General features: G+C 55.1%; 2 protein-coding genes across 3 annotated transcripts in view; both read right to left on the reverse strand.

Annotated features, from left to right (window-relative positions):
• Nucleotides 1-4,042, reverse strand: part of HOXD3 (homeobox D3) — a 30,253-nt gene extending 26,211 nt beyond the window's left edge. Inside the window, exon 1 of one of the 2 annotated variants that reach the window (XM_015635383.2) lies at nucleotides 3,963-4,042. The gene's annotated coding sequence lies outside the window, so the exon portion shown is untranslated. The remainder of the gene's footprint in view (nucleotides 1-3,962) is intronic. The other variant, XM_015635384.2, reaches the window with a different exon arrangement.
• Nucleotides 4,043-7,566: 3,524 nt separating this feature from the next.
• The window catches only part of HOXD8 (homeobox D8), a 1,984-nt gene continuing 397 nt past the window's right edge, over nucleotides 7,567-9,153 (reverse strand). The window contains exons 2-3 of the mRNA XM_015635389.1: nucleotides 8,907-9,109; nucleotides 7,567-8,333 (exon numbers count right to left, since the gene is read on the reverse strand). Coding sequence (XP_015490875.1) covers nucleotides 8,038-8,333; nucleotides 8,907-9,109 — 499 coding nt within the window. The 3' untranslated portion in view covers nucleotides 7,567-8,037. The remainder of the gene's footprint in view (nucleotides 8,334-8,906; nucleotides 9,110-9,153) is intronic.

Consider the following 9,153-nt stretch of genomic DNA (forward strand, 5'->3'; position numbering starts at 1 on the left):
CCCGCAACAGCCCACGCCCGCAGGCAGATCCGGTGGCAGCAGAGGCCCGGAGCGGGCAGGGCGGCGTCGAGCCGCGCCTCAACATCAAACGGGGGCAGCGGCGGCGACACCTCAGGTCCGCGGGGGAAGAGGGCGAGGAGTGCGGGGCAGGGAGGGGAGGCCGGGGGCCGTGGGAGCGTCTCGCCGGGGTAGGCACGGCCCGTGGGGGTGGGTGCCGCCAGGGTCGTGTCCGGGCAAGGCTGGGGAAGGTGAAGCCTGCAGGCAACAGGTGAGGCGGAGGCAGGGAACTCTGCCGGGCCCCGGCTTGCAGGAGGCAAGGGAGGATGTGCGGGGGCCGGGGGCTGTGCCCGCGGGAAAGGAGCCGGCGGGAAGGAGGGTGCTCTGGCACCCGCATCAAAGGAACAGGGAGGGCAGAGGCGGGTGCCCGACATCAAAGCCCGGGCTGGTGACCGGGAGGGCAGCGGGGCACACGAGGGGAGCCCCGCGGCACCGCGGGTTAGGCAGCGAGAGCGCGCACCGGGGCGCGCCAGGCTCCGCGGCCCCGGGTGGGACTGGAGATCCCGGCGCCGTGGGGAGCGGTACAACCGGGTCGCGGCTTCAGAAGCCTGAGGAGGGCGGTGGAGCCCCGCCCATGTTCCCCGCCAGCCGGTGGGCCTCTGCCGCGGGCGGACGGGCGGGCGGCAGGGTACGGGTCCCGAGGCTGGCGGAGGGGCGGTGGGCCTCTCGCCCCGCCGAGGGGAGAGTGGCCAGGCTTGTCCTACAGCGCCTTCTCCTGGAAGAGGCCGCCGAGACGTGAGGGCTGGTGGCTGCGGCCGGGGCCTGTCGCGCCCCCGGCGGTCGCTCCACGGCCCGGCTCGGCGGCCCTGAGGGCGGGGGCCGCGGGCAGGTGACCGCGTCCTGGTCCGTCGGGGCGTGCGCCCACACGCGGACAGAAGCGGCGGAGCCCGGCCACGACGGCGGGGCCGGCAGGGCGGCTGAGGTGACCCCCGCAGCCCCGCAGCCTCACGGGCTCCTGCTCGGATGGCTCCCGGCGTGGGGCGCTGGGTAGGCACTGTGGTGTGCCTCCCCTTCTCGCCGCCCCCTCCCCCGCGGGAGATGGGAGGCGAGTGCTGAGTTTGGGCAGAGCCTGCTGCCGCTGAATGCACTTTTATTGCCTCTTGTCTCCTCCGCGCCCCGCCCGGCCTCCGCGACCTGCTGCAATGTTTATTGTGCCTCATCTTTTCCTTTCGCTTCCTGTTTTTTCCTCTCCCGCTCCAGCAGCATTGAGTGCCGCACTGCAGTAGAGCAGTAAATACCTTTAACAGCTGCCTGCCAACCGAGGGGTGAAATACCGTCTTTGTTAGAATTTTTTTTCTGTCCCAAAGCGCTCATAAAACACCCCGTGAGAATTCTATATTTTTCGAGGAACGAGAAAATGAATCGGCGGGATTTTCAGTTCTTAAGAACGCAAAACCAACGTGTATATGGTCTACTAGTCTTATCAGGTTTCCCGGGTGCGCAGTTCACATCGCCCCCCTCTCCTTGCACCAAAGCTCTGCCAGACTCGAGGGACAGAGGCTACACTTCTCTTCCAGCAACCTGCGGCAGCTAAGCGGGAGCCAACCTGACTTCCCAAATGGCAGCCGGTGCCAGCGGTACCCCGGCACTGCCAGAGAGAGAAGGCTGCAGCTTCCTGGCAGCTGCTTCGCGGTGCTGTTTTTATATTGCCCGTGCGTCAGTAAAGAGTGCATTGGGAATCGGCTGTTTCCTTTCAACACACACACACACACAAAAAAAAAAAAAAAAAAAAAAAAAAAAAAAAAAAGAAGAGATGAGTCATAAAATCTGTCGAACACATCGGGAAACGAAACAATTGCGAGAAATTTGACTGTGAATTTTGTACTCAAAAAATTTCAGCACACCAACACATCTATACTCATACCACGTTTTATAGGCGTATAAATAGATATAAAAATACAGTCCTCATATGTACATCCAAATATATACATGTGCCATATATATAAACATAGTATTTATTTGCTGTGACTACTTACAATTCCATAGGTATGTTTAAGAATATAAACAGACCTATGACAGACTTGAATGTTAATAATAAATAAATAAATAAATGCATACATACATCCGATAAGAAAAAGAATAAGAGCAAAAGCAAGCCAGGAAGGAAGCCATTTAGGGGAAAAAATGAAAAAAAAAAATAAAAAAAAAAAGCAAACCAAACCCAAAAAACCAACAACACCGAACTCCCATATAAACCAGTGGAATCATAAATGCATATGTGTATCCGTATGTGTCAGCAGATGGACCCGCAGACATACACATGCACATTAGAATTCGTTAGAACATCCTGCTTTTGTTTTCTTCTTTCCCCCCAGGCTACGAATAATTTCAAAACAGCTCAAGGATGAGATTTTCCGAAGTTTTTGGAGAGATTTATAGTCAAATAGCTGTAATTATTGTGTCACCTAGGAGGGATTCTGAGAGTGAAACCTAACGCAGCGCATATTTTCCACGTTATTCTTGAAGTCTGTTGCTATGTTGAAAACGATTCGTCCCAAATAATCCCCAATTCCATCAGGAGCGCAGGGCTGCCGGCTAGTGCAAACAGGCAAAGCGTGGGGGACAGGTATCTTATCGCTCCTGTAGTGGGGCTCGGGCTCAGCAGGCTGGAGGGGTGCTCGGGGGTGGATTAAAGAACAATTTCTTCTGTGGGTTCAAAATATGTACTCGGGGCATGACTCGCACCTTTCCACCCTCACTGTGTATTGTTCATTCAGGCGTTTTGCTTTACCGTCAGTTAACTGGCTGCTTTCGGGGTAAACGGAGAGGCGGTAAATTCCTGCAGTGCAACAGCACGGTGCACTTGCAGCCACCGACCATCGATGTGAACTCCAAATACCAAACGGCGGGTTTTCTACCGTGCACTAGCAGTTTGAAAATGAAGATGAGATGAGTAAAGCATATATACGTTCACAACAACGCACTTTCGAAGAATAGGTGCTCTACAGAGAGCAGAGGTGTAGATACGAGATATATGTATATAGGTAATGTGAATATAAATGTATATACATATATAACGCAGGAATAGTTTACTTAACTATTCTATCTCCTCGACATATTTCAGAATAAACCCAAGGATTTGTTGTTGTGTTTATTTTCGAGAACTCGGCCCCCATTTAGCCCCCGATGATTTCCACGTGGGTAAGCAGCCGTACTGCGGGCGTGCGCTTCTGGCCGTGTCCCGGCGCTGCCCGGCTGCCGAGCCCGGCCCGTGCGCTACCCCGAGCCGCTCGGAGCCGCAGCCCTGGCTCCGCGCTGCAGCGGGACAAGGATGTGAGAAAACGTCCCGGCGGGGCAGCCTAGGGCTCCCGGGGCTGGCCCCGGGCACAGCCCCCGGCTCGACCGGCTCGGCGGAGCCGCCCCGCGCCCTCCGCCCCCGCGGGAGCACTGACCCCGATTGTCCTGCGAAAACACCTGTTAAGCTTTAAAGTTACTCGACCGCCCTTCCGCCATGGGGAAAACAAACGAGAGCATCACCGCAGCACGCTTCAGGCTGGCAGGGGAAGAAAGTATCCCAAAAGCAGAGGGCCTTATATTGGAAGAAACCCCACGGGCAGGCGAGGCGCTGCCTGCACGCACCGCGCCCCAGCCTTCCGCCCCTCACCGCGGAATACCGAGACATCGTGGCCCGCGGCTCTTTTGCCGTGAGAGACCGCGCGCAACAGCCGCTCTCACTCTGCGGCATGCCCAAAACCACTATTAATAATAGTAACACCGCCGATAATTACAACAGCAAGAACAACAAGAGCAATCATAGTGGTAAAAATTGTAAATAGCGATACTAAAGGAAGAAGAGGGGTTTTCGAGGGACAGGTGACGAAGAGGGACGGGAGGACAGGGAAGCCGGTGCCGTGCCGCATATCGCGGAGTACCGGCGACCAGCCCGAGGGGAACTGAGTGCTTACCAGTTCGCGGCATTGCCCGCCTGTGGAGGAGCCCGGGGACGGTCGCTGTAATCCATTTTGCACCCGCGTAGCAATCCGTGTGCCGGAGGAGATAGCGGCAGCGGGGCATCGAGCGGTGGGAGAAGAGCGAGGGGCTGCAGGCGGCGAGGCAGCGGGCGCGGGTCTCCGCGCATCCCTCCGTGGGCGCGGGAGAGGAGGCGGCGCGGGGCCAGGGAAGTGTCAGTGCAGCCGCGCCGGGACCGGCCGCGGGTTTCGGGGAGCGGGGCACAAACATCAGGGAGACTGCCATACACCTCAGCCTAGACAAAGGTTAGAAAAAGAGGGGCTGAGGCTCTCTGAAGGCAGAATGCAGGGGGAAATTCGCCAGGGAAATCAGGAAAAGGCCATGAAAGCGCTCGCTGCCTGCACATGACCAGCCGCAGCCAATGACGAGCCCAAATAGGTCATAAAAAGGTCTATTACCAAGTTGTAAATTTTCTTCAAACAAAAAGGAATTTACTGCAATTCCTTGCGGATTTTGCACATACTGCTTCCCAGCGCCATGTTTCTTTCGCCTGCGCGCTGCGTTTTTACTGAGACTCCGGTCCCGCCTGCCCTCGGCCTGCGCGCCACGGGCGCGGTGGCGGAGCCCCGCGAGCACGGCCGGGACGCGGGAGATCCGCGGGGGCCGCGGAGAAAGGGGCAAGCGGCCGCGGAACCGCAGAACCATGGGCAGGGTGCTGAGCCGAAGGATCCGTTTCTTGCCAAACGAAAGGGGGCTTAACCCGCATCCCCACCCTCTTCTCCCACCCCTCCCCACCGCTCCGCCGGGCACTAAAAGAAACCACATCTGCTTTAGCGCCCACTATTGAAGCGGAAGCCGTCGCCGACATAAAAATTGTCCGAGCCTCTTCCCCACCCCGCAGTGCGCGGTTCCCGCAGCTTGCGCCGGGCGCTGTCACCGCGCCCAGTGCAGGCTGCTTCCACCCCCGATAAAACCTTCCCGGGGCAACAACAGGGAAAATCCGATTCCTAGAAAGTATTCTGAAAAAAAACCCAAAAACTAAATGGGCCTGTGTCCACAAGGAATACTCGGCTCGGAGACGGAGTACTGTGAATGTTTCTTGCCCAAGTTTTGTTTCAGGGAATAGCCAGAGCCCTCATACCCGCTGATTGTAACTGCTAACAAAAGTAAACACGCCTAAAGATGTAGGATCGATGTTGGATCTTTTTAACACGCTGCTTCAGGCAGTTGCACACCTTTGAATATTGTCTAGGCGGAGGCTATGGCAACTTCCGTGGTGTCTCTGCAGCGCTCACGGCCGCGCTGAGCTGCTCCTCAAGGGAACGGGAAAATTCCAAGGAAACCAAAGGCGCGGTACATCCACTCTGCGGCAGTCTCAGTCGGCCTCTCCCCGCCGCTCCCGCTGCAACCCGCGCAGCTACAGCTTCTCTTTGCCAAAAGTCCGATGGCTTCGGTTTTACAGGGGACTCGGTGGCCACCTGGGTCAATTTCTGACTCGGTTTTCTTTTTTCTTAGCAAGTTTCCAAGTGAGACCGAGGGAGAGATTCAGATGCCAGGCTACAAGGGTAAATACCTTAACAACTACAGCGATGTTTTGTTTTTTCATAATGAGTAAGACAGGGGCGATTCCAGCTACCACTAGGCCTTTGCCAATTATGTGCACTCAGGGAAGTCAGTTTTTGCCTGTGTGGCTGCGTTCCCAGTCGGTCCTAGGAGAGAGAAGCTAACGGAAACTTCTTCAGGAATATTTTAATTTTATTCTTTGTCAGATAATTAAAAACAACTACCGCAGCAGCTCGGCAGCTCTTTTCCGGACAAATATTAGCCTAAGGAGTGCCCCGCTAGCGTATGAAGGTCTTCGATGTGCCTTCGCCTGGAGGGCAGCCCCGGATGGCAGCGGGCGGCACCAGCACCGCTTTCCCCGCAGCAGGGCCGCCGGAACTGGGCTGCGTCCAGCCTCCGCCGCTGCTGCGGCAAAAGCGAGAGGCTTTTCCTGCCCGGAGACCAAATATGTCGGTGCCAGTAGCACGAGTATTGTTTTTAAAAGCGAGGGGGTTTTGCGCATCGGGCCACCGGGTTACTCTAACTGCGCAGCCACCAGCCCCACATCCTCCCTTGACGCTAGGAATACCGGTGTACTTATGCAAATCCATGCAGCAAAAATGTTTACTTCACTGCTTTGTTGCAGCTTCCCCTTGTTTACAACCTTTAGCCAACTAGGCAATTAAAATAAAACCAAGAACAATAGCTCCGCTTGCTCGTGCCTCCCTCCAGAGCTGGCGCTTTGTAGCAGTGGAAACGTGCCCAGCTCCGTCCTGGGGAGCGGGGAAGAGGAAGGGAAACGAAAGGAACCAAAGCCACCCTTACAAGTCCCATCCCCGTGCACGGCGGTTCTGGCCGCGCCGGGTGCGTTCCCGCAGCGGAGCGGTGGATGCGAGACAAGGGCTCAGAGGAGGGAGGGCAGAGCGGCGGCCGGCACCTCCTCGGGAACCTGGCTGTGATTTTCCGAGCAAGGCCTCGGTTCAGCCCCGGCCTCGTCGGGATCGTTTCTGGGCAGATGTGTCGTGTTTGTCGCAGTTTCTGCCGCGTCCATTCGGTTTCCTTCACGGAGCCATTACTCAGGGGAGCGTCAGCCAGTAGGGAAAATATGACGCAAAAATATTGGTAGGAATTTATACCCCATCCCTCGACCCTCTGCCTCCTATTCCGAAAAAAGGACTGCTTTCGGCCGTCCTGTTCAATATTGCACTCTACGGGACCCCGCCACCGAGCGAGAGCGAGAGGAGGGAGGGGAGAGGGAAAGAAAAATGAAATCGTTTTGCTAACCAAAGCGGACCTTTCCTCCCGTGGTTGCGGGAACCGTGAGGCAGGCTCGGCCACCAGCTGCGGTCTCCGCTGGGAAACGCATCATAAGTTAATATTTAGGGGTAGAAACATCCTTCTCTCGGTCTACGCATGGTTTGGGACTCCTAAGAATTACAGCCTTCGAGAAACCCCCACGCAAGGTCTCAAAAGCTTCGTGTTTCCCTGCTTGTCAGCCATCCTCGGGGGAGGCTGGGCCCGTTTTGGCCGTGTTTTGCGTGGCGGGGCTGGAGCAGCCCTTGGGGATGGCGTGGGGCCGGAATGCTCCCGTGTCTCCCTCCAGCCGCGCCGGCAGCAAATGGCTCCGCAGGGTAAAGGCTGCGTTTGCCGGTCCCCTGCGAGGCCGGCCAGCAGCCCGGGGTGGGGGGCAGGAAAAGGAGAGTGCAAGGCCCAGGCACACACATCGGGGGCTCCCTGGGCCGGCCCGCAGCCTGGACTCCGCTCGCAGGTGGAGCCGCGGTCCCCGCTGGCCGCTGCTGCTTGGACCACGGCCCGCAGAGCTCGTGGCAGGGAGCAAAAAGAGGGTTTTGTGCACAACGTGCCATTGATAGACCCCACAGAAACAGCCAGCATCCGAGGAGAAACGCGGGGAGAGCTAGCTCGGACCACTGCAAACTGAAGGTTTCTTGAGGAGTGGATTACAAAAGGGATATAGGGAGGCCGATACATTTTATAATTGAATAAATTCTGTTTATTTTAATCAAATATTATAGAAGAAGGTTAAATATATTCCTATGATATTTTCTTCAAGATCGTTAAATTTATTTAATTTATTCCACATAAGATAAGAACAAGAATTAAAATAGTACAAGTGCACTTGTCTTGATTAATAAAGCGTTGTTAAATGTCTTACTTATTGATATTTATTATTAGGAAGTATATGTCGTTTCCCACAATCATCGTCTTTTAAGGTTGCAAATATATATATATATATTTATATATAATTAGAAATTTATTGCTACAAACTCTGTATCAAATTTGAAAAAAAATAATGTCGAAATGTTAAATCTAGAGATCGTTTTGGATACGCTTATAAACAAAATAAAAGCACAAACAAGTGAAGCACCCGAAGCAGGGAAATGTCAAACCGAGGGACATGGGGTCATTCGTCCCACGACCAGATCACGTAGAGGGGTGGATGAGCCGAGACGTCGGGCTTTAGCCCTGGTCATTTTTGATTGACTTGCACAAAGACATTTGGGGAAAAAATTAATTCGTCTGGCCTTCAGCTCTGTCTTCTTCCAGATCATGTGCTTCCTTTTTGGCCTCCCCTTCCTTTCCCTCCTGTCTGGAAGCGGGGAATTTGTCCTTGTTGTTCTCTTTTTTCCATTTCATCCTCCTGTTCTGAAACCAGATCTTTACCTGCCTCTCGGTGAGTCCTAGTGCGTGGGACACCTCGATCCTTCTCTTCCTGGTCAGATAGGGGTTAAATAGGAACTCCTTTTCCAGCTCTAGAGTCTGGAATCGGCTGTATGTTTGTCTTCCTCTCCTCCTACCCGGCGCTGCTGTTTAAAACAAAAACATAGGGGTTTGGAGGTTGGTGTGGCCGTTCAAAACAAGGCGCAGGCAGGCAGCGAGGACTCCGGTCCCTCCGGAATTCCTCGAGAGAAGCCCCACAGAACCGCAGGGAGAGAAAGCAGAGGGCACAGAGGAGTCTAGAGCTTTACACACGAGAGGAGCACAGCGATAGTAAATGCACGAAGCGCCTCAGCTGTCCCTCTGCATAGGATGTTGCAGGGTCACTTTATCATCTTGCATACCACCCCCTTCCCAACCCTGCACCCTTCCCGCTCAGGCAGCGGCGACGGGAGACAGGCGAGCGCATCAGCTGCACCTCAGAGTCCGAGAGGCGTCTTAAAGGCTACTCTTGGGTTGGTAGCTGCCTGCTGCAGAGCTTTCTGCTTGCTTACTGCATCCCTTTATTATCGCAAGCCACTGCGGCGATAGAAATCGCGGTGAGAGAGGTAGGGAGTGGGGGAGACAGAGGCAGGGAGAGTCAGCGAGAAAGAAGCAGGAGGAGGTAAAGAAAGTTTCAAACTCAGACGTGAGATGGAAGCAAATTTTTGACTGCGTCCAACCTTGTGGTCTCATCCAGGGAAACATTTGAGCAGGAGACGAGCTCTGATTTAAGTGGTCTGGTTCCTCGCCAATATTAGCACTGGACGATTTACAGTCAGGATATTGTACCAGCTCGGCCTCTTGCTGTGTCGTAAAAATCTGCTGTCTCTGTAAGTTATCGTATCCGTAAAATTTAGCGGGCTCCCCGTGACAGGTAACCCCGCTGCAGGGGGCAGGAGGCGGAGGCGCGGCGGGGGGAGGAGGAGG

This window comes from Parus major, chromosome 7 (assembly GCF_001522545.3).
Source record: "Parus major isolate Abel chromosome 7, Parus_major1.1, whole genome shotgun sequence".
Taxonomy (NCBI): domain Eukaryota; kingdom Metazoa; phylum Chordata; class Aves; order Passeriformes; family Paridae; genus Parus; species Parus major.